At 48.4% G+C, this 25840-nt stretch overlaps 1 protein-coding gene across 2 annotated transcripts in view; it reads left to right on the plus strand.

The window, feature by feature from the left end:
- The window catches only part of LOC123759664 (cyclin-dependent kinase 4), a 404090-nt gene that overhangs the window by 185628 nt on the left and 192622 nt on the right, over window positions 1–25840 (plus strand). For both annotated transcript variants that reach the window (XM_069328918.1, XM_045744872.2), the window contains exons 2-3: window positions 4666–5112; window positions 8646–8814. In XM_069328918.1, the coding sequence (XP_069185019.1) occupies window positions 4872–5112; window positions 8646–8814 (410 nt within the window). In that variant the 5' untranslated portion in view covers window positions 4666–4871. The remainder of the gene's footprint in view (window positions 1–4665; window positions 5113–8645; window positions 8815–25840) is intronic.

Here is a 25840-nt window from a genome sequence, read left to right on the forward strand (position 1 = left end):
GGGTTGTTAGACCACGTGGTCCATGTTGGTGGGTTGTTAGACCACGTGGTCCGTGTTGGTGGGTTGTTAGACCACGTGGTTTGTGTTGGTGGGTTGTTAGACCACGTGGTTTGTGTTGGTGGGTTGTTAGACCACCTGGTGTGTGTTGATGGGTTGTTAGACCACCTGGTGTGTGTTGGTGGGTTGTTAGACCACCTGGTGTGTGTTGATGGGTTGTTAGACCACCTGGTGTGTGTTGGTGGGTTGTTAGACCACGTGGTCTGTGTTGATGGGTTGTTAGACCACGTGGTGTGTGTTGATGGGTTGTTAGACCACCTGGTGTGTGTTGATGGGTTGTTAGACCACCTGGTGTGTGTTGGTGGGTTGTTAGACCACCTGGTGTGTGTTGATGGGTTGTTAGACCACCTGGTGTGTGTTGGTGGGTTGGTAGACCACGTGGTCTGTGTTGATGGGTTGTTAGACCACCTGGTCTGTGTTGGTGGGTTGTTAGACCACGTGGTCTGTGTTGGTGGGTTGTTAGACCACCTGGTGTGTGTTGGTGGGTTGTTAGACCACGTGGTCTGTGTTGATGGGTTGTTAGACCACCTGGTCTGTGTTGGTGGGTTGTTAGACCACGTGGTCTGTGTTGATGGGTTGTTAGACCACCTGGTGTGTGTTGGTGGGTTGTTAGACCACCTGGTCTGTGTTGATGGGTTGTTAGACCACCTGGTCTGTGTTGATGGGTTGTTAGACCACCTGGTCTGTGTTGGTGGGTTGTTAGACCACGTGGTCTGTGTTGATGGGTTGTTAGACAGACCACCTGGTGTGTGTTGGTGGGTTGTTAGACCACCTGGTCTGTGTTGGTGGGTTGTTAGACCACCTGGTCTGTGTTGGTGGGTTGTTAGACATGAGTAAGTTATTTGACAAAGTGATCAGGAGTCAGGTCACCAGTTTCATGGAGACCAATGACCTTCACAACCCAGGCCAACATGCAATTAAAACGTGAAGATCGTGCCTCTCACAGCTACTTGACCATTGCGACAAAATCACTGAGGCATTAGAAGAATAACAGAATGCAGATGTTGTATACACGGACTTCGCAAAGGCATTCGAGAAATGTGACCATGGAGAGATAGCACACAAAATGAGGTCAATGGGAATAACCGGTAAAGTAGGACGGTGGATACTCAGTTTTCTGTCGAACAGGACATAACGAGTAACGGTCAACCATATAAAATCGAGTCTAAGCGCAGTTAAAAGCTCTGTACCTCAAGGTACAGTCCTTGCACCGCTGCTTTAACTTATTCTCATATCAGATGTAGACAAAAATACAAGTCACAGCTTCGTATCATCCTTTGCAGATGACACAAATATCAGCATAAAAATTACCTCTGCTGAAGACACTGAAAATCTACAAGCAGATATTAATAAAGTTTTTGACTGGGCAGCAGACAATATCATGATGCTTATCTTGAGCTTATCTTGAGATGATTTCGGGGCTTTTTAGTGTCCCCGCGGCCCGGTCCTCGACCAGGCCTCCACCCCCAGAAAGCAGCCCGTGACAGCTGACTAACACCCAGGTACCTATTTTACTGCTAGGTAACAGGGGCATAGGGTGAAAGAAACTTTGCCCAATGTTTCTCGCCGGCGCCTGGGATCGAACCCAGGACCACAGGATCACAAGTCCAGCGTGCTGTCCGCTCGGCCGACCGACTCGTTTAACAGTGATAAACTCCAGGTACTCAGGTGTGCTACAAATGAGGACCTTAAACATAATACAGGGTACAAAACACAATCAAATATGCCCATAGTAGGAAAACAGCATGTAAAGGATTTGGGAATAATGATGTTCGACGACCTAACGTTTAGAGAGCATAACCAAGCAAATATTGCGTCAGCCAGAAAAAAATAATAGGATGGATTACGAAAACTTTCAAATCCAGGGATCCCATCACAATGGTTGTACTCTTCAAGTCACTTGTGTTGTCCCGTCTTGAGTACTGCTCAGTACTCACTTCCCCCTTCAGAGCAGGAGAGATTGCTGAAATAGAGGAAGTTCAGAGAACATATACGGCATACATAGACGAGAAAAAACACCTTAATTATTGGGATCGTCTCAAAGCTCTCCAAATGTACTCACTAGAAAGGAGACGAGAGAGATACCAAATAATATACACGTGGAAAATACTGGAGGGACAGGTCCCAAATCTACACAGTAAAATAACAACATACTGGAGTGAACGATATGGAAGAAAATTCAGAATAGAACCAGTGAAGAGCAGAGGTGCCATAGGCACAATCAGAGAACACTGTATAAACATCAGAGGTCCGCGGTTGTTCAACGTCCTCCCAGCGACTATAAGAAATATTGCCGGAACAACCGTGGACATTTTCAAGAGGAAACTAGATTGTTTCTCCAAGGAGTGCCGGACCAACCGGGCTGTGGTGTATATGTGGGCCTGCGGACCGCTCCAAGCAACAGCCTGGTGGACCAAACTCTCACAAGTCAAGCCTGACCTCGGGCCGGGTTTGGGGAGTAGAAGAACTCCCAGAACCCCATCAAGCAGGTATTCAGCAGGTATGAACAAGCAGGTGGTAACTGGTAGCCAGGTGGTGCAGTAAGAGGAGTCTGGGAGTCATCAAGCAGGTATCAAGCAGGAAGGAGAGGGTGGAGGCCAGTGTGGGCGTAGGGGGTGGTGAGCAGTGAGAGTGGGGGGGGGGCAGTGTGGGCGAGGAGGGTGGAGGGCAGTGTGGTTGTGGTGGAGTGTGGGCGGGGAGGCGTTCGGGTTGTGCATTCTCTTCCCCATATACGGGTGGTGTTCAAAGCCATTTCCTGCCTTCGGGTTTGTCCTCGGGCACTGCCTGGAGGACAACATGGAGGCTGCCTGGAGGACAACATGGAGGCTGCCTGGAGGACAACATGGGGGCTGCCTGGACGTACTTAAAGCAGCGGAGTTCGCGCCATTAAAGGAGAAGGGAGGATAATGCATCAGACTCGACCACTACAGACCGAGAACACTAACCTCACACATCATAAAAATCTTCGAAAGGAGTGTAAGGAAGTAAGATCACAAATCACAGCGAATCACAGAATCACAGCGTCTTCACAGCGTCTTCACAGCCCAGGACAACATGTATTCACCCAACCCGTTCTCGCAAATTCGTAAAGTCAATATTGACTTATTAACTACGTGCATAGGTGATATATTTAACATAATAGATACCCTTAAAAAGATTCATAGAAAACACCGACCTTACCTAACCTTGTTAGTATCTTAAGATATGCATCTTATTGCTTCGTAATTACAATTATTACTTAACCTATACCTATTATAGGTTCGTAATTACAATTATTATTTAACCTATACCTATTATAGGTTAGGTAATAATTGTAATTACGAAGCTATAAGATGCTTATCTTAAGATACTAACAAGGTTAGGTAAGGTCGGTGTTTTCTATGAATCTTTTTAAGGGTATCTATTATGTTAAGTATGTCACCTATTCACATATTTAATAAGTCAATATTGACTTATTAAATTTGCTAGAACGGGTTGATTCACCTAGTTGTGCTTACGAGGGTTGAGTTCTGGCTCTTTTGGCCCGCCTCTCAACCGTCAATCAGCAATCAAATTCCCCCTCCTGCCCCCCCCCCACACACATACACCCAGGAAGCAGCCCGTAACAGCTGTCATAACTCCCAGGTACCTATTTACTGCTAGTTAACAAGGGCATCAGGGTGAAAGAAACTGCCCATTTGTTTCCGCCATCGCCGGGGATCGACCCCCGATCCTCTGGCCTACGAATCCTGAGTGCTGTCCACTCGGCCATCAGGCGCCCTGGTTCAGAACAGGGCGGTGTTGCCTCGTACAATTGCTATGCAACTATGACATGGCTTTAGGTGCCATGGAAGACAAAACTCCTATGTAATATACTCAGATTGTGCGAAATCTTTCGACAAATGTGACCATGGTTACCTGTTACCTAGTCCTGTTACCTAGCAGTAAAATAGGTACCTGGGTGTTAGTCAGCTGTCAGGGGCTGCTTCCTGGGGGTGGAGGCCTGGTCGAGGACCGGGCCGCGGGGACACTAAAAAAGCCCCGAAATCATCTCCAGATAACCTCCAGATGGTCTTATAAACAAAGGCACTTACTGGCAAAGAAGAAAGATTGATCTCTAATTTCCCAACGAACATAACAGTGTACGGTAATAGTCAACACAGTAAAATCCCAATCATCAGTGGTGTAACGCTGCCACCGAAGGCACTGTGCTGGCTCCAGTACTCATTCTCGTCTTCATGACGGACAGACACACACTATAGCACCGTAACATCCTCTGCAGATGACACTGGACTAATGAACAAATCAACAAGGGCCGTGACGAGGATTCGAACTTGCGTCCGGGATCATCCCAGACACTGCCTTAATCGACTGAGCTACTTGTGGATTGCTAATCGATTGCCCTTGTGGATTTGTTCATTTGATGCATCACGTTAGTGTGATCTCTGTGTGTGACACTGGACTCTTCACGTGGGTAGACAACATTGAGGGCGCCTTAAGCCTCCTCACTCATGTACTTCACGGTTTGTAAATGGCCTCAAAAGGTAACATGAATTTGTTTTGTGTGTTGAACTATCAGGAAATATTGTGTTGGTGTTGTTAAATTAATGATGTTGTGTTGTGTTGCAGGTGTTGATGGACTGGAGTGAGTCGCAAGTGTTGTGATGGTGGCGGAGGGTCAGGTCACAGCCACCACGAGGTCACGCCTCAGCTGCTGACCCCAGCTCTATCCTCTCCTATCCTTCCCTTCCGTGGTCGCGACATCCCCCCACCACGACCCCCGCGCCCACAGTAGTCGTGTACCCTCGGGAGTGGCGGCCCGCTCCTCGACAGTGATGACCATGGCAAGTTCAGGCAGTGGTGCCGGTGGGACTGACCAGGGGAAGACAGGGGGGTCGCGCGCCCCTCCGCCCTCCGTGGAGGAGCCCCTCCAGCCCCCCGCCGCCGCTACTGCCGCCACCGCCGCTGCTGCCGCCGCCGCTGCCGCCGCAGCTGCGGGGTCTTCCTCTGTGGGCTCTCTGGCCGACCTTCCCAGGGACAGTGATAACTACCAGGAGATCAGTATAATTGGCAATGGTAAGTTTATGTGTGTATACTCGCCTATATGTTCCTGTAGGATTGAGCTCTAGCTCTTGGACCCCGCTTTTCTAGCCGTTGGTTGTTTAAGGCAATGACTCCTGGTTTATTCCCCTATCATACCTGCTTTTACAGTTATGAATGGTGTCAGCCTCTACAACCTGCTTCTTTAGGTCATTCCATTGACTCACTTTCCTCACGCTAAAGGAAAACTTTCTAAGATCTCTATGACACATCTGAGTCTCAAGCCTCCATCCGTGTCCCCTTGTTCTGTGGATATTTATTATATACATTTCCTCTGTTTCCACCTTGTCAATCCCTCTAAGTATTTTATACGTCTGTATCATATCCCTCCTCTCCCTCTTCTCTAACGTCGTCAGGTTTAGTTCCTCCAGTCTGTCTTCGTACCTCATCCCTCGCAACTCTGGGACGAGTCTCGTTGCAAACTCCTGCAGTAAAGTCTTTTACATAATGAGGAATAGCAGCGATCCTTGAGGCACCCCGCTTGTTACTCTACGCCAGTCCCACTCCTCGCCCCCTCACTGTCACTCTCTGACACCTGGCAGGTAATTCCTTACCCATGATAGTGCGTTTCCGTCGACTCCCGCCTGCCTCTCAACTTTGTATATTAGCCTTCTGTGTGTGTAATTACCTAAGTCATTACCTAAGTGTAGTTCTAGGATGAGAGCAACGCTCGTGGTGTCCCGTCTTCCCAGTACTCTTTGTTGTATAACGCTTTGAAACTACGGACGGGTTTGGCCTCCACCACCTTCTCACTTAACTTGTTCCAACTGTCCACCACTCTGTAAAAGAAAACTTCGCATATATTTTCGGCACTTGTGTTTTCTTAGCTTGAATCTGTGTCCTATTGTTCGTGAAGTTGCTGGTTTCAGGAATTCCTCTTTTTGTCAATTTGGTCGATTCCTGTTAGTATTTTGTAAGTGGTAATCATATCACGTCTCTTCTTCTATCTTCTAGTTTTGGTATGTTTAACGCCTCTAGTCTCTCCTCGTAACTCTTTTTTTCAGTTCCTGAGCCATTTTGTAGCATGCCGCTGCACCTTTTCCAGTTTATTTATGTGTTTCTTGAGATTTGGGCACCATACAACTGCTGCATATTGCAATTTTGGTCTCACAAAAGTCATGTACAGTTTCTTTAGTATTTCACCATCCATATAGTTAAAAGCAAGTCTGAAGTTGGAAAGCGACGCATCCGCTCCTCTCACAATGTTCTTTGTGTTCCTCTGGCGACAGCTTACTATCCAAAAACCACCCCTTAAGTCTCGTTCTTTAGTAGAGTTATGTAATTTTTTTTTGCATAATTTGTAAGTTGTGTGTGGTCTATTTTCTCCGATTCCACATTGTACTACACCTCCAGAATGAGGTTTACAAATCTGCCTGTCCTGTGTTCTTGCTTCGTAGGTCTCCCAATCTATTCCTTTCAAGTTGAAGTCCCCCAGTACCAACAATCGTGACTTATCTCTGTCTGCCCTTACTACAATCTCTCTCTCGTGACCATTATAAGGCCCTCTCGTTTGTCATCCATTTCCTCCTTTGTTCGTTGTGTTGCTTGCTGGTGGCTGCAGGTATTTACGATTATTAGTTTATCATCCTGATTCCAGACCTGCGGTGACATTGTGTCAACTTCTCGACGGTTATTAACTCTCTTACCTTCAGGTGTTCTTTCACCAGCACAGCCACTCTACCTGGCATGTCTTCCCCCACTACCACCTCTGTTAGTTCAACCCTCCATGCTACCCCTGACTTACAACCCCTCACCACTACCACACAACTCACAACCCTTCACCACTACCACACAACTCACAACCCCTCACCAATACCACACAACTCACAACCCCTCACCACGACCCCAACAACCAAAGCTTTACTCCTCACTATACTGCTACATCTACTGCAGCAGGCAACTTACACCTATCACCCCACATAAAGTAGGTCTGGTACTACATGTTGCTTGTACATGTACTCTGGAAGTGTAGTACAGGGGCAGTATACCAGCTTGAGTGTACTCACCTTCAACCTGGTGACTATGGAGGAACATGTCACTGTGCTTGTCTGAAATTCTAAGAGATACATCCGGGGGGGGGGGCACTTCAACTGGTTTATAACTGTCAGATGTATTCGGTTTTGACCGTGTGAATAAACCAGGTTTACTTGTCAAATGTGTATTGAGAAGTACATGTCAGTCTGCCTGTTACCGGTTTTAAAAGAGACGTGTGTGTGTGTGTGTGTGTGTGTGTGTGTGTGTGTGTGTGTGTGTGTGTGTGTGTGTGTGTGTGTGTGTGTGTGTGTGTGTGTGTGTGTGTGTGTTTACTAGTTGTGTTTACTAGTTGTGTTTTTGCGGGGGTTGAGCTTTGCTCTTTCGGCCCGCCTCTCAACTTTTTCCCCACACCACACACACCACACACACACACACACCCCAGGAAGCAGCCCGTGACAGCCGACTAACTCCCAGGTACCTATTTACTGCTAGGTAACAGGGGCACTTAGGGTGAAAGAAACTTTGCCCATTTGTTTCTGCCTCGTGCGGGAATCGAACCCGCGCCACAGAATTACGAATCCTGCACGCTATGAACCAGGCTACGAGGACCCCCTACGAGGTGTGTGTGCGTGTGTGTATATGTGTGTGTGTGTGTGTGTACTCACCTATTTGTGTTTGCGGGGGTTGAGCTTTGTTTCTTTGGTCCCGCCTCTCAACTGTCAATCACTTGATATACAGGTTCCTGAGCCTACTGGGCTTTATCATATCTACATTTGAAACTGTGTATGGAGTCAGCTTCCACCACATCACTGCCTGATGCATTCCATTTGTTAACTACTCTGACACATAAAAAATTATTTCTAATGTCTCTGTGGCTCATTTGGGTACTAAGTTTCCACCTGTGTCCCCTTGTTCGTGTTCCCCTCGTCCTGAAGAGTTTGTCTTTATCCACCCTGCCAATTCCCCTGAGAATTTTTTAGGTGATTATCATGTCTCCCCCTTACTCTTCTGTTTTCCAGGGATGTGAGGTTCAGCTCCTTCAGCCTTTCATCGTAGCTCATACCTCTCAGTTCCGGGACGAGCCTGGTGGCATACCGCTGAATCTTCTCTAACTTTGTCTTGTGTTTAACTAGGTATGGACTCCAAGCTGGAGCTGCATATTCCAGGATTAGTTTGACATAAGTTGTATTAAGGGTCCTGAACGATTCCTTACGTAAGTTTCTAAAGACAGTTCTTATACTGGCCGTCTAGCATATGCCGCTGATGATATCCTTTTGATGTGGTGTTTGTTTGCGTGTGTGTGTGTGTGTGTGTGTGTGTGTGCGCGCGTTCGTGCGTGTGTGTGCGTGCGTGCGTGCGTGGAACAATATATGCCAGTTTGACTAACCGGTTTCCTGAGGAATGCGTACACTCCCCCCCCCCTCCCTCCCCGTACGGAATAACACACGCCCATATAGTTTGCCGCAACACATGTGCATAAAGAACACCTGCCTGGCGTGCTGGAGCTCGCTAACCCCTGCGTGTCCATTTAACAGGTGCGTACGGGACAGTCTACTACGCCAGAGACCGCAGCAACCTGGAGCGGGTAGTGGCGCTGAAGAAGATACGCATTACGCTTAACGAGGACGGCGTCCCGGTCAACGCCGTGCGGGAGATTGCCCTCCTCAAACAGCTCGAACGCTTCGAACACCCCAACATTGTCAGGTGAGTCCCCTGCAGCAGCAGCACCGGTAGTAGTAACTGTTAAAAGTATTAAAAGGGTATCCTGGAGGTTGGGGGGGGGAAGGGGGTTACCTGGGTAGGGTGGTAGTGGGGAAGACATGCAGGTTAGGGAGCAGGAAAGGAACAAAGGTGTGTGTGTGGGGGGAAGGGGGGGGGGGGGGAGGGATAGAGGCGGCCAGTAGCCGCTGGCTGGGATGGGTGCTCTTCTACCGGGTACCAGCTGTTGTTGTTCACTGCCCGCTGCTCTCTCTCACACCCCCTTCCCTTCCCTCCCTCTCCCCTTCCCTCCCTTCTCTTCCCTCCCTCCCCTTCCCTCCCTTATACCTTACTTCCTAAATACCTCTCTCTCTGGTCTATCTGGTTCTCCCCCTCTCAACCTCCCTTACCTACACGGCTTTCCGGTGCCCCTCCCCCTTCCCCACGCCTTTCTTCCTACTCATTCCTTACCTTCCTTCCTTCCTTCTACCCATATCTTCTCCCCTATCCTCATCCCACTACCGTCCTTGGCATACCAGTATTTCCCCCAGCAAGAAGCACCTGTCCACTCCTCTTTAGTACGGACGGAAGGTCTGGGATAGGTGGGGGAGTCTGGGGGACGGGTGGGTGGGTGACCGGAAGGTGGGTTATTGGTGGGTGGAGTGGGTCGTCTGTTGTGGGGGGCTAGGTGAGTAAGCTGAGTAAATTAGGTTAGCTGGTATAAGGTGAGTTATCTAAAGGCCCCAGTTCAAAAGGGTTACTACATAAACACCCACCAAATGTTGTCTGATCAACCGGACTGTGGTTCATACGTTAGACTGCGTGCAGATGCACCTAACAGCCGGGTTGGCCACACCATCAACCAGGAGGCCTTGGTCAGGGGGACAGGAACCCGCAAGACTAACTCAGGTAACGTCAAGGTAGTGGGTGAGTTAGTTGATGAGTGAGTGAGTGAGCTCCAGTGGTCCAAGGGTTCACCTGGTTACCTGGTTGATACCTGGTTGATGGGGTTCTGGGAGTTCTTCTACTCCCCAAGCCCGGCCCGAGGCCAGGCTCGACTTGTGAGAGTTTGGTCCACCAGGCTGTTGCTTGGAGCGGCCCGCAGGGCCACGTACCCACCACAGCCCGGCTGATCCGGAACTTCTCTTAGAAAACCGTCCAGTTTTCTCTTGAAGATGTCCACGGTTGTTCCGGCAATATTTCTTATGCTCGCTGGGAGGACGTTGAACAACCGCGGACCCCTGATGTTTATACAGTGCTCTCTGATTGTGCCTATGACACCTCTGCTCTTCACAGGTTCAATCTTGCATTTTCTTCCATATCGTTCACTCCAGTACGTTGTTATTTTACTGTGTAGATTTGGGACCTGACCCTCCAGTATTTTCCAGGTGTATATTATTTGGTATCTCTCTCGTCTCCTTTCTAGAGAGTACATTTGGAGAGCTTTGAGACGATCCCAATAATTTAGGTGTTTTATCTCGTCTATGCGTGCCGTATATGTTCTCTGTATTCCCTCTATTTCAGCAATCTCTCCTGCTCTGAAGGGGGAAGTGAGTACTGAGCAGTACTCGAGACGGGACAGCACAAGTGACTTGAAGAGTACAACCATTGTGATGGGATCCCTGGATTTGAAAGTTCTCGTAATCCATCCGATCATTTTTCTGGCTGACGCGATATTTGCTTGGTTATGCTCCCTAAACGTTAGATCGTCGGACATCATTATTCCCAAATCCTTGACATGCTGTTTTCCTACTATGGGAAGATTCGATTGTGTTTTGTACCCTGTATTATGTTTCAGATCCTCATTTTTGCCGTACCTGAGTACCTGAAATTTATCACTGTTAAACATCATGTTATTTTCTGCTGCCCAATCAAAAACTTTGTTGACATCTGCTTGTAGTTTTTCAATGTCTTCAGCAGAGGTAATTTTCATGCTGATTTTTGTGTCATCTGCAAAGGACGACACGAAGCTGTGGCGTGTATTTTTGTCTATATCAGATATGAGAATAAGGAACAGTAGCGGTGCAAGGACTGTACCTTGAGGTACAGAGCTTTTAACATCGCTTGGACTCGATTTTATCTGATTGACTGTTACTCTTTGTGTTCTGTTCGACAGGAAATTGAGTATCCAGCGTCCTACTTTTCCAGTTATTCCCATTGACCTCATTTTGTGAGCTATCACCCCATGGTCACATTTGTCGAACGCCTTTGCAAAGTCTGTGTATACAACATCTGCATTTTGCTTTTCTTCTAGGGCTTCTGTGATTTTGTCATAGTGGTTGAGTAACTGTGACAGACAGGATCTTCCCGCTCTAAATCCATGTTGTCCTGGATTGTGCAATTCATTGTTTTCCATAAAACTAGAAATTTGATTCCTAATCACTCTTTCAAACACTTTTATTATGTGTGATGTTAGTGCAACTGGCCTATAATTCACCTCTCGTCTTCATGCCAAAGGTGGGTACAGGAGCAGACAACTTCTGACGCCTATCGCCAGACTGACAGCTTTCCCTTTCCTTAGTTCATGGTAAGCCTTAGGGGCCTCGTAGCCTGGTGGAAGGGGCCTCGTAGCCTGGTGGAAGGGGCCTCGTAGCCTGGTGGATAGCGCGCAGGACTCGTAATTCTGTGGCGCGGGTTCGATTCCCGCACGAGGCAGAAACAAATGGGCAAAAGTTTCTTTCACCCTGAATGCCCCTGTTACCTAGCAGTAAATAGGTACCTGGAAGTTAGTCAGCTGTCACGGGCTGCTTCCTGGGGGTGGAGGCCTGGTCGAGGACCGGGCCGCGGGGACACTAAAAAAGCCCCGAAATCATCTCAAGATAACCTCAAGATAAGCCTTAACCTACTAGTTCCCCCTGGAACACGACCTGCCAATCGGTTAACCAGGTACCCAATTACTGCTGGGTGAACAGAGGATAATTTAAGGAAGCCCAATCAGTTTTCATTGGCCAGGGCTCGAACCCAAGGTGAAATTGGTATACACTCCTTGAACTCACGTCACACAACTGCGTGATTGACGTAACACGGAGAAAGGTAAATAAACAGTCATGATTCTTTGAACGAAACCGCTTTATCTTAGACAATGTTCCTGTCCCGACTAGATGGAACACCGTCTGTTCCACCACAGAAAGTGATGGAGTCTCGCTGCCAGTCGTAGATAACAATTAAAAGCGGTTCAGATTCTCAGGATGGTGTCCAGTCCACTACACCCTTAAGTACACACTACACACCACTACAGTACACACCACTACAGTACACACCACTACAGTACACACCACTACAGTACACACTACACACCACTACAGTACACACTACTACAGTACACACTACACACCACTACAGTACACACTACACACCACTACAGTACACACTACACACACTACACTACACACCACTACAGTACACACTACACACCACTACAGTACACACTACACACCACTACAGTACACACTACACACCACTACAGTACACACTACACACACTACACTACACACCACTACAGTACACACTACACACCACTACAGTACACACTACACACCACTACAGTACACACTACACACACTACACTACACACCACTACAGTACACACTACACACACTACACTACACACCACTACAGTACACACTACACACCACTACAGTACACACTACACACCACTACATTACACACTACACACACTACACTACACACCACTACAGTACACACTACACACCACTACAGTACACACCACTACAGTACACACCACTACAGTACACACTACACACCACTACAGTACACACTGCACACCACTACAGTACACACTATACACCACTACAGTACACACTACACACCACTACAGTACACACTACACACCACTACAGTACACACTATACACCACTACAGTACACACTATACACCACTACAGTACACACTATACACCACTACAGTACACACTATACACCACTACAGTACACACTACACACCACTACAGTACACACTATACACCACTACAGTACACACTATACACCACTACAGTACACACTATACACCACTACAGTACACACTATACACCACTACAGTACACACTATACACCACTACAGTACACACTACACACCACTACAGTACACACTACACACTACACTACACACCACTACAGTACACACTATACACCACTACAGTACACACTATACACCACTACAGTACACACTATACACCACTACAGTACACACTATACACCACTACAGTACACACTATACACCACTACAGTACACACTATACACCACTACAGTACACACTATACACCACTACAGTACACACTATACACCACTACAGTACACACTATACACCACTACAGTACACACTACACACCACTACAGTACACACTACACTACACACCACTACAGTACACACTATACACCACTACAGTACACACTATACACCACTACAGTACACACTATACACCACTACAGTATACACTACACACCACTACTGTATACACTACACACCACTACAGTATACACTACACACCACTACAGTACACACTATACACCACTACAGTACACACTATACACCACTACAGTACACACTACACACCACTACAGTACACACTATACACCACTACAGTATACACTACACACCACTACAGTACACACTATACACCACTACAGTATACACTACACACCACTACAGTACACACTATACACCACTACAGTACACACTATACACCACTACAGTATACACTACACACCACTACAGTATACACTACACACCACTACAGTACACACTATACACCACTACAGTACACACTATACACCACTACAGTATACACTACACACCACTACAGTACACACTATACACCACTACAGTATACACTACACACCACTACAGTACACATTATACACCACTACAGTATACACTACACACCACTACAGTACACACTATACACCACTACAGTATACACTACACACCACTACTGTATACACTACACACCACTACTGTATACACTACACACCACTACAGTACACACTATACACCACTACAGTATACACTACACACCACTACAGTACACATTATACACCACTACAGTATACACTACACACCACTACAGTACACACTATACACCACTACAGTATACACTACACACCACTACTGTATACATTACACACCACTACTGTATACACTACACACCACTACTGTATACACTACACACCACTACAGTACACACCACTACAGTACACACCACTACAGTACACACCACTACAGTACGCCCCCTTTTAAAACAGTCTCAGCTACCTTTGTGGGGTTCGTGTACTCTTTGGTGAGGGGGGGGCTGATAGGAGGCGGGGTTGGGGGTGGAAACAGTAGGGGGTGCAAGGGTAGGGGGTGTGGTGGGGTGTAGCAGTGGGGGGCGGGGTTGGGGGTGGAAACAGTATGGGGTGGAAGGTAGGGGGAGTGGTGGGGTCTAGCAGTGGGGGGCGGGGTTGGGGGTGGAAACAGTAGGGGGAGTGGTGGGGTGTAGCAGTGGGGGGCGGGGTTGGGGGTGGAAACAGTAGGGGGTGGAAGGTAGGGAGAGTGGTGGGGTGTAGCAGTGGGGGGCGGGGTTGGGGGTAGAAACAGTAAGGGGTGGAAGGTAGGGGGAGTGGTGGGGTGTAGCAGTGGGGGCGGGGTTGGGGGTGGAAACAGTAGGGGGTGGAAGGTAGGGGGAGTGGTGGGGTGTAGCAGTGGGGGGCGGGGTTGGGGGTGGAAGGTAGGGGGTGTGGTGGGGTGTAGCAGTGGGGGGCGGGGTTGGGGGTGGAAACAGTAGGGGGTGGAAGGTAGGGGGAGTGGTGGGGTGTAGCAGTGGGGGGCGGGGTTGGGGGTGGAAGGTAGGGGGAGTGGTGGGGTGTAGCAGTGGGGGGCGGGGTTGGGGGTGGAAACAGTAGGGGGTGGAAGGTAGGGGGAGTGGTGGGGTGTAGCAGTGGGGGGCGGGGTTGGGGGTGGAAACAGTAGGGGGTGGAAGGTAGGGGGAGTGGTGGGGTGTAGCAGTGGGGGGCGGGGTTGGGGGTGGAAACAGTAGGGGGTGGAAGGTAGGGGGAGTGGTGGGGTGTAGCAGTGGGGGGCGGGGTTGGGGGTGGAAACAGTAGGGGGTGGAAGGTAGGGGGAGTGGTGGGGTGTAGCAGTGGGGGGCGGGGTTGCGTGTTTGGTATCTGAAGCATCAACACGGCTGCACCGTGTTCTCCTGAGAACCCCTTCATCACCACCACCACACTACTGCTACCACCACCACCACCACACTACTGCTACCACCACCATCACCACACTACTGCTACCACCACCATCACCACACTACTGCTACCACCACCATCACCACACTACTGCTACCACCACCATCACCACACTACTGCTACCACCACCACCACCACACTACTGCTACCACCACCACCACCACACTACTGCTGCTACCACCACCACCACCACCACCACACTACTGCTACCACCACCACCACCACACTACTGCTACCACCACCATCACCACACTACTGCTACCACCACCATCACCACACTACTGCTACCACCATCACCACCACCATCACCACACTACTGCTACCACCACCACCACCACCACTACCACCACCATCACCACACTACTGCTACCACCACCACCACCACTACCACCACCATCACCACACTACTGCTACCACCACTACCACCATCACCACCACCATCACCACACTACTGCTACCACCACCACCACCACTACCACCACCATCACCACACTACTGCTACCACCACTACCACCATCACCACCACCATCACCACACTACTGCTACCACCACTACCACCATCACCACCACCATTACCACACTACTGCTACCACCACCACCACCACTACCACCACCATCACCACCACCATCACCACACTACTGCTACCACCACCACCACCACCACCACCACCACCACCATCACCACCACTACCATCACCACCATCATGCCAACCATGATTATGCTCTTGTGTTTTAACACTGGAGAGATAATGGTGCAGTAAAAAATGCTTGAACCTAAGCTAACCACGTATGAAAAAGTGACTGTTTGCGACGGGTGGCGAAAGTGACATACTGTCCCGTTTTCTGTTTTGGGTCCTCTGGTAGGTTAGGAGAGGCAACCCGTTCTCGCAAATTTAATAAGTCAATATTGACTTATTAACTACGTGCATAGGTGATATACTAAACATAATAGATACCCTTAAAAAGATTCATAGAAAACACCGACCTTACCTAACCTAATTAGTATGTTAAGATAAGCATCTTATTGCTTCGTAATTACAATTATTACCTAACCTATAATAGGTATAGGTTAAGTAATAATTGTAATTACGAAGCAATAAGATGCTTATCTTAAGATACTAACAAGGTTAGGTAAGGTCGGTGTTTTCTATGAATCTTTTTAAGGGTATCTATTATGTTTAGTATATCACCTATGCACGTAGTTAATAAGTCAATATTGACTTTACGAATTTGCGAGAACGGGTTGACTTGTGTGTATACTTAGCGTGTGTGTGTGGAGCACAGGAGGTGGGTCACTACTTACCCTGGCGTTGAAATCTCTTCGCGTGGTCGTACCTCTTAATGTCTCGTGGGACGTCGCAGTCTCCCTAGCTATCCAATGATTTATTTTCAGTGTAGCTGATGCATTTTTGACTGATAAGTTTAGCGGGTTTCTGGTGTTCTACTCCCCCGAGCCTGGCCCCAACTTGTGATTACTTGACCCAACAGGCTGTTGCTTGGAGCGGCCCAACTTGAACGTCCCACCCTATCTCAAGAACGTCTTAGAAAGCTACGTAGAGAAATAGAAAACGATTGAACTAAAGCTACAAGAATCATATAAAACCCAGGAGAGGCAGAGGGAGCAAAAGTCCATCAATGAAATAGAGAGAAATCCGAAATATTTTTTCTCCTATGTAAACTCTAGAACAAACACAAAGGAGGAGGTAAGAACAAAGAGATAACAAAAAGGAGCCCTGGTTGAGGACCGGGTCGCGGGGACGCTAAGTCCCGAAATCATCTCAAGAATACCTCAAGATAACACTATTTTCATTATCGGGCTCCTGCGAAAGGAAGATGGAACTTTCACAGATGACAACAACAAAATTAATGAAATACTGAGGCGACAGTACGTTACCGGGTTCAGCGCGCCTCTAAACACACTGAGGTTACCTTACCTTACCTTACCTTACCTTGAGGTGCTTCCGGGGCTTAGCGTCCCCGCGGCCCGGTCGTCGACCAGGCCTCCTGGTTGCCGGACTGATCAACCAGGCTGTTGGACGCGGCTGCTCGCAGTCTGATGTACGAGTCACAGCCTGGTTGATCAGGTATCCTTTGGAGGTGCTTATCCAGTTCTCTCTTGAACAATGTGAGGGGTCGGCCAGTTATGCCCCTAATGTGTAGCGGAAGACTGAAGATTAATAACCCAAACGAATTCTTTATGAATGAGATACCAGCATCAAATCACATATCAGACGTCATCCTATCCCCACTTGATTTTGAAGAAGCCATAGACAGTATGCCTATGCACTCTGCACCAGGCCCGGATTCTTGGAACTCCATATTCATCAAGAACTGTAAAATCCTTCACCTTCTTTGGAGACGGAGCCTAGACACTGGTGTTATCCCTGACATACTAAAAACAGCATAGATAGCACCACTCCATAAAGGAGGGAATAAGCGAGAGGTATACACCGATAGCTCTTAACATCACACATCATAAAAATCTTTGAGTGCTAAGAAGTAAGATCACAAAATACATGGAATCCCAGCATCTCCATAACCCTGGACAACATGGTTTCATAACAGGGCGCTCTTGCCTGTCACAGTTGCTGGACCACTATGACATGGCACTAGATGCCATGGAAGACAAAAAAAACTGATGTAATTTACACAGATTTCGCAAAAGCCGGTGACAAATGTGGAAGAAAATGTAGAATAGAACCAGTGAAGAGCAGAGGTGCCATAGGCACAATCAGAGAACACTGTATAAACATCAGAGGTCCGCGGTTGTTCAACGTCCTCCCAGCAAGCATAAGAAATATTGCCGGAACAACCGTGGACATCTTCAAGAGGAAACTAGATTTATTCCTCCAAGGAGTACCGGACCAACCGGGCTGTGGTGGGTACGTGGCCCTGCGGGCCGCTGCAAGCAACAGCCTGGTGGACCAAACTCTCACAAGTCGAGCCTGGCCTCGGGCCGGGCTTGGGGAGTAGAAGAACTCCCAGAACCCCATCAACCAGGTATCAACCATGGTGTTATTGCACATAAAATGCGTTCAAAATGAATCACCGGAAAAATAGGCAGATGGATCTACAATTTCCTGACGTAACAGAACTTAAATTAATGTGTAATAGTCAACAAAATAAAATCCGGACCACCAACCTTCTCCTGTTTTTTTATTATCTTGTTATCTTGTTATCATGTTTATTATCTTGTGTGTATCTTGTTACGTTATTATATGTTATTTGGCTCTTTAATTGGAGGAAAAAACGAATGACTAAATTAAAATTTAAATAAACTAAAGTAGAGTTGTGAGGAGAGTGATGAGGAGTGTGAGTGTGTTGTGAGGGTGAGCACTGAGTCCTTAATGTGGCGGGACCCCTGCTGCTGCCCCCCCCCCTTATATGGTGCCTGCCCCCCCCCCCTCTTGCTGGCGCCTCCCCCACCCTCCCTCCACCACCACCACCACCACCACAACCACTCATGCCTCTACCACCACCACTCATGCCTCTACCACCACCACTCATGCCTCTACCACCACCACCACCACTACTCATGCCTCTACTACCACCACCCCCACTACCTCCACCACCACTCATGCCTCTACCACCACCACCACCCCCACTCATGCCTCTACTACCACCACTACCCCCACTCATGCCTCTACCACCACCCCACCCACTACCACCACCACCACTCATGCCTCTACCACCACCACCACCACCACTCATGCCTCTACCACCACCCCCACTCATGCCTCTACCACCACCACCACCCCCACTCATGCCTCTACCACCACCCCACCCACTACCTCCACCACCACTCATGCCTCTACCACCACCCCACCCACTACCACCACCACTCATGCCTCTACCACCACCCACTCATGCCTCTACCACCACCCCACCCACTACCACCACCCCACCCACCACCACCACTACTACCACTCATGCCTCTACCACCACCCCACCCACTACCACCACCACCACTCATGCCTCTACCACCACCACTACTACCACTCATGCCTCTACCACCACCCCACCCACCACCACCACTACTACCACTCATGCCTCTACCACCACCACCACCACTACCACCACCACTACTACCACTCATGCCTCTACCACCACCACCACTACCACCCCTGCCACCACTACCTGAAGCACTCATGGAGAGCGCTTCAGATGGCAGTGAAGAGATTTAACAGTCTCAAGAGATCATATTAGATTTAAGAATTGGAATTATAACAGAAAGCCTGTGACAAGAGATAGACAAATCCGAAATCGAAATTAAAAGCCTTTGACATTATTGGACCTGTGCTTTATAGTAAAGGTTCACACACACACACACACACACACACACACACACACACACACACACACACACACACACACACACACACACACACACACAGAACACGACAAAGAAATTAGTGAAATCCTTTAAAAAAATCAGCATGAAAGTGGAAGACCTGGACAGCCTTGTTAATGAGCGACATCCAAACCCCTGAAAATATATCCAATATCAATATGAACTGCAGATTTTGAAAGAGGAATTGTCAGCACGCCCTTGCACTCAATCCCGCGTCCACACTCCTGAAACGTAATATTTATAAAGAATTACAAAGTGCCAGTAGCACAGGCACTCACACGGGAGACATCTCCCGTCACGCAGGGTGCAGTTGCGCCTCCACAGATCTCCAGTATCAGCTCTTGATACTGGTAATGGCTCCAAAGGGCCACCACTTATGGGCTATTCGTGCCCGTGCCACCTTTTGGGTGGCTTAATCTTCATCAATCAGGCACTCAGTATAGTGTGGAGGAAGAGCTTGGACACGGGGGAGAGATACCAGATGCCCTTAAATCAGCAGACACAGCCTACACAAGGCTGTGTCTGAGTCCCTTCCTCCCTACACAAGGGAGGAAGCAAAGCATTGGCTAAGAATTTATAGACCAGTTGCACTAACGTCCCACATAATAAAAGTTTCTGAGAAAGTGATCAGGAGTGAGGTCTCAGGTGTTATAGAGACCAGTGACTTCCACAACCCATGCTAATATGTAGAAATAGCCTAAGCTACTCTGTCTCTTTGAGATGTATTTTGTTCTCAATAAACGTACTTGAACTTTGATTTAGAGCGGGAAGATCATGCCTCTCACAGCTACTTGACCACTACGACAAAATTATCGGTGCATTAGAAGAGCAGAATACAGATGTGGTTAATCATATATATATGAATAACTTTGAGTTCAAATAAATAGGAGCTGCCTCATATGGGTCAATAGACCTGCAGTTTGCTTAATTCTTATGCTCTTATGAAGGGATAGGAGATGCTTTGGCTAGGAGGTATGACAAGTGGCTAGGTAAGCCTAGGAGGTATCTAGCCTGCCTACCTAGCCTACCCTTTGGCTAGGTAGGCTAGGAGGTATGACAAGTGCCTGCGGGTAAGGAGGATGGGGAATGATTGACGACTTGGAGAGATAGGACTACCAGTGGTTAGGGGGGCAAGTGATTAGAAGGTATAAGTGGTTAGGGGTAAGGTGGCTGGAGGATAGTAATTTCATTACGGGAGGAGGAATTATCAGGGGGAAAGCACCAAGCCTATATAGCACTTGAAATGGCTCGTAGATTTTCCGTTTCTCATAATTTATTTTGCCACTGATGAGGCAGGAGTTGTCACAGCGCCGCCGCAGACTGCGTGGTGTCGTCACAGCGCCGCCGCAGACTGCGTGGTGTCGTCACAGCGCCGCCGCAGACTGACTGCCCGGGTAGCGTTGAGGTTCCCGCCACGTGGAGTGTTCCCGCCCGCCGACAGAGGGCGCGGCGAGCGTCTTCGACCACAGATGCCATGTCGCATATTCGCTAACATGTATCTACGAAGATATTTCACATCCTGGGAATCTTTTTCGCATCCTCTTCGTTCCCTCCCGTGCTGGACGCCGCAGAGGCGTGTGGCGGGCGTGCAGGCCGCGGGGCGTGCTCCTGGAGGCTAAATGAGACCTCAAACGCAGAGTTTACAGCGCCAGAAATTCCCGGCATTCCTGACCAGATTAACGCGACCTTTGTACCAGCGCCCGCATCTCTATCGCTGCACGGCCGGCACGACCTGCACGACCTGCACGGCTTGCACCAGATGACCACTCATGACCACCTCACTACCCCCCCCCCTCCCACGCCACTCATGGCACTCATCTCACGCTGTTTTTCTCTTGTTTTGCAGGTATGTGTCGTGAGGGCTGGGAACTGCTCCGTGGTAAGGTAAGGTGACGGGTGTGGGGACAGGTGTGGTGACGGGTGTGGTGCGTGAGGGGAATCATACACGTGACTTCGATGATTGTGAGGGGTTGGGACGTAGGGGGGGGAGACAATGGGGAGGGTGTGGGTAGGGGATGAAGGGAGAGGGTAGGTGGGTAGGGGATGAAGGGAGAGGGTAGGTGGGTAGGGGATGAGGGAAGGGGTGAGGGGGGGGAGGGAGGGAAGGGAACTGGGACATAAACTTTTGTCCCGTCAATGAAAGGGAAATTACTGACGTAGTTGACCTCACTGGGTATTGTATCTGATGTAGTTGACCTCACTGGGTATTGTATCTGATGTAGTTGACCTCACTGGGTATTGTATCTGATGTAGTTGACCTCACTGGGTATTGTATACTATTTTGACACTATGTATCACCATTCAAAATGTAAGCTAAATGTTATTCAAGTCTAAAAGTATAAGTCTACTTTACACTGCTGTACATACCATTCACTTGGAAAATTGGAGATTCGAACCCGGGCGTCCGAAGACTGTCGTTCCACCAACCAGGCCATGAGTGGCCGCAATAAGAAAGAAAAGCAAAAAGTATCTCAACTGAGAGATTAAACCCTTCGTGGAGCAGCACTAAGTTAATCTGGCGGTCATCCCCGCCTACATCTATGTTGTGTGAGATGTATGGAACACTGAAGAGGGGGTTAGTATGTCTGTTTATCCCTTACTGTTGGTGGGGCGGGGTACCTGGCACCCCTTGCCTGGCACCCCTTGCCTGGAGCCCCTCCTAGTGCCAGGTAATCGGTCCGGACGGGACTAGTTGACTGGACGGCGCCGTCAAGCTGGAAGAGAACATTAAAATGATTATAAAGGTATTGTGATGGAGATTGGTGGAGGGGGGTGGAGGGGCGAGGGGTAGTGATGGTGGAGGGTGTGATGTGGGGGGGGCGATGGTAAGATCCAGTTCCATCAGCACTTCCTCGTAGCTCAGTCCCTTCACTCCAGGAGTGCGTCTTAGTGTATGTCTCTGGATCTTTTCTAGTTCTGCACCTTTTTCAAGTTGAAGTTCCATGGCAGTTCTCGACAGTGAAGAATGGTGGTGGTGGAGGTTGTTGGGGCGTGTTGGAGGGTTGTTGGGGCGTGTTGGAGGGTTGTTGGGGCGTGTTGGAGGGTTGCTGTGGTGGTGTAACACCGTTGGCGTTGGTCAGTATGGCTCACGTTGTTCCCGTTAATCTAATACATTCTAATTCTAATCTAATACTCTAAACATTCTAATACTTAATCTAATACTACACCTCACGGTAGATTTGGGGGTTGTCTACTTCTACGTCTTCTTCCTACTGTACTGTCCATCCACTCGAACATGTCTGTGGAGTGACGGCCTGGCTTCTTGCTGGTCTGCGTTCGATGCCCGATGGTCTTGAGCGGTTGGACACCGTTCCTTCACATCCAAGCTCCTGTCCTGGCCTCATAACCTTCCAATTAGTTATATTAAAATACTGGCCTAAACACCTCATAATCACCTCACCTTCATTGTGTACTGGCCGTAGGAGCAGATAGATCCCACGGCCTAATAGACCTACGCTCTAATACTGGTCGTAGGGTCTTTTGGTCTGCTGGGACCTTCTGGGGGTCTGGTAGAGTGAGGAGGATGGTGTTGTTGTTGTTATAGATTCAGCTACTCGGAACGAGTTGCTATGGTGAGCCCGTAGTGGACTTACCGGGCACGGGAGCGGTGCTGTGTAAGGATGGTGCCTGGAGTTCTGTAGCCTACTCTGCCTGTGTTCTCAGTTGGCCCCTCAGCTGCTTCTTGTCTATTCCGGATGTGTTCTTAAGCCTCACTTAAGAAAACAACAACAAGAACAACATCATATCATCCACCATCCGCCCCCCCCCCCCGAACCCTCCCGTGCGCCCCATGGCGATGACAATATATTTCTGTAACCATCTATCAGACTTACGATGTAGGAGGGTGATTGGAGGGGGTGACAAGCCGCTGTGACTAGTCATCCCCCTCCTCCTCCACCACCCCCACCCCACCCCCACCCCCTTCAGGCTGGGAAGGTGGACTGGCGGAGAGAGACCTGGTTGATGGGGTTCTGGGAGTTCTGCTACTCCCCAAGCCCGGCCCGAGGCCAGGCTTGACTTGTGAGAGTTTGGTCCACCAGGCTGTTGCTTGGAGCGGCCCGCAGGCCCACATACCCACCACAGCCCGGTTGGTCCGGCACTCCTTGCAGGAATAAATCTAGTTTCCTCTTGAAGATGTCCACGGTTGTTCCGGCAATATTTCTTATGCTTGCTGGGAGCAAGCGGAGTACCTGGGAGCAAGTACTGGGAGTACTGGGAGCAAGCGGATCATATGAGTCTGAGGAAATGGAATTGGAACAGAAAGCTATACAAGAGATAAGGAAAAATCCGAAATATTTTTTCACATACGCAAAATCAAAATCCAAAACCTCGACCAGTATTGGACCGTTAATTACAAATGAAGGTACGTACACAGAGGACAACAAAGAGATTAGTGAAATTCTAAGAAGCCAGTATGAGGCTATGTTTAGCACACCAATAAACAACATGAAAGTTGATGACCCAGACAGCTTCTTTATGAATGACATTCAAGCTGCAGATAATATAACGGATATTACCACAAACTCGGAAGACTTTGAAAGAGAAATTGATAATATGCCTATGCACTCAGCTCCTGGGCCTGACTCATGGAATTCAATATTCATAAAGAAATGTAAAGTACCAGTAGCGAGAGCACTCAGCGTAATATGGAGAAAGAGCCTGGATACAGGGGAGATACCAGCAGCACTTAAATCTGCAGATATAGCTCCGTTGCACAAGGGGGGGAGTAAAGCCTTGGCAAAAAATTATAGGCCAGTTGCACTAACATCACACATAATAAAAGTGTTTGAAAGAGTGATTAGGAATCAAATTTCTAGTTTTATGGAAAACAATGAATTGCACAATCCAGGACAACATGGATTTAGAGCGGGAAGATCCTGTCTGTCACAGTTACTCAACCACTATGACAAAATCACAGAAGCCCTAGAAGAAAAGCAAAATGCAGATGTTGTATACACAGACTTTGCAAAGGCGTTCGACAAATGTGACCATGGGGTGATAGCTCACAAAATGAGGTCAATGGGAATAACTGGAAAAGTAGGACGCTGGATACTCAATTTCCTGTCGAACAGAACACAAAGAGTAACAGTCAATCAGATAAAATCGAGTCCAAGCGATGTTAAAAGCTCTGTACCTCAAGGTACAGTCCTTGCACCGCTACTGTTCCTTATTCTCATATCTGATATAGACAAAAATACACGCCACAGCTTCGTGTCGTCCTTTGCAGATGACACAAAAATCAGCATGAAAATTACCTCTGCTGAAGACATTGAAAAACTACAAGCAGATGTCAACAAAGTTTTTGATTGGGCAGCAGAAAATAACATGATGTTTAACAGAGATAAATTTCAGGTACTCAGGTACGGCAAAAATGAGGATCTGAAACATAATACAGGGTACAAAACACAATCGAATCTTCCCATAGTAGGAAAACAGCATGTCAAGGATTTGGGAATAATGATGTCCGACGATCTAACGTTTAGGGAGCATAACCAAGCAAATATCGCGTCAGCCAGAAAAATGATCGGATGGATTACGAGAACTTTCAAATCCAGGGATCCCATCACAATGGTTGTACTCTTCAAGTCACTTGTGCTGTCCCGTCTCGAGTACTGCTCAGTACTCACTTCCCCCTTCAGAGCAGGAGAGATTGCTGAAATAGAGGGAATACAGAGAACATATACGGCACGCATAGACGAGATAAAACACCTAAATTATTGGGATCGTCTCAAAGCTCTCCAAATGTACTCTCTAGAAAGGAGACGAGAGAGATACCAAATAATATACACCTGGAAAATACTGGAGGGTCAGGTCCCAAATCTACACAGTAAAATAACAACGTACTGGAGTGAACGATATGGAAGAAAATGCAAGATTGAACCTGTGAAGAGCAGAGGTGCCATAGGCACAATCAGAGAGCACTGTATAAACATCAGGGGTCCGCGATTGTTCAACGTCCTCCCAGCGAGCATAAGAAATATTGCCGGAACAACCGTGGACATCTTCAAGAGAAAACTGGACGGTTTTCTAAGAGAAGTTCCGGATCAGCCGGGCTGTGGTGGGTACGTGGCCCTGCGGGCCGCTCCAAGCAACAGCCTGGTGGACCAAACTCTCACAAGTCGAGCCTGGCCTCGGGCCGGGCTTGGGGAGTAGAAGAACTCCCAGAACCCCATCAACCAGGTATCAACCAGGTACCAGGTACCAGGTACCTCAAGGACCACCAGTACTGGACTCTTCTCATTAATGAGAAAATCGGTGGGAGCCGTGAGGTAGATGCGAACCTGCATCCTGGGTATACCCAAGCACACGCAGTGCACATCTGGACCGGGCCGCGGGGACGTAGAGCCCCGAAATCATCGCAAGGTAAAGGTGTATCCTGATGATGATGGGGTGTGTGTGTGTGTGTGTACTCACCTAGTTGTGCTTGCGGGGGTTGAG

Source organism: Procambarus clarkii, chromosome 22 (genome assembly GCF_040958095.1).
Source record: "Procambarus clarkii isolate CNS0578487 chromosome 22, FALCON_Pclarkii_2.0, whole genome shotgun sequence".
Taxonomy (NCBI): domain Eukaryota; kingdom Metazoa; phylum Arthropoda; class Malacostraca; order Decapoda; family Cambaridae; genus Procambarus; species Procambarus clarkii.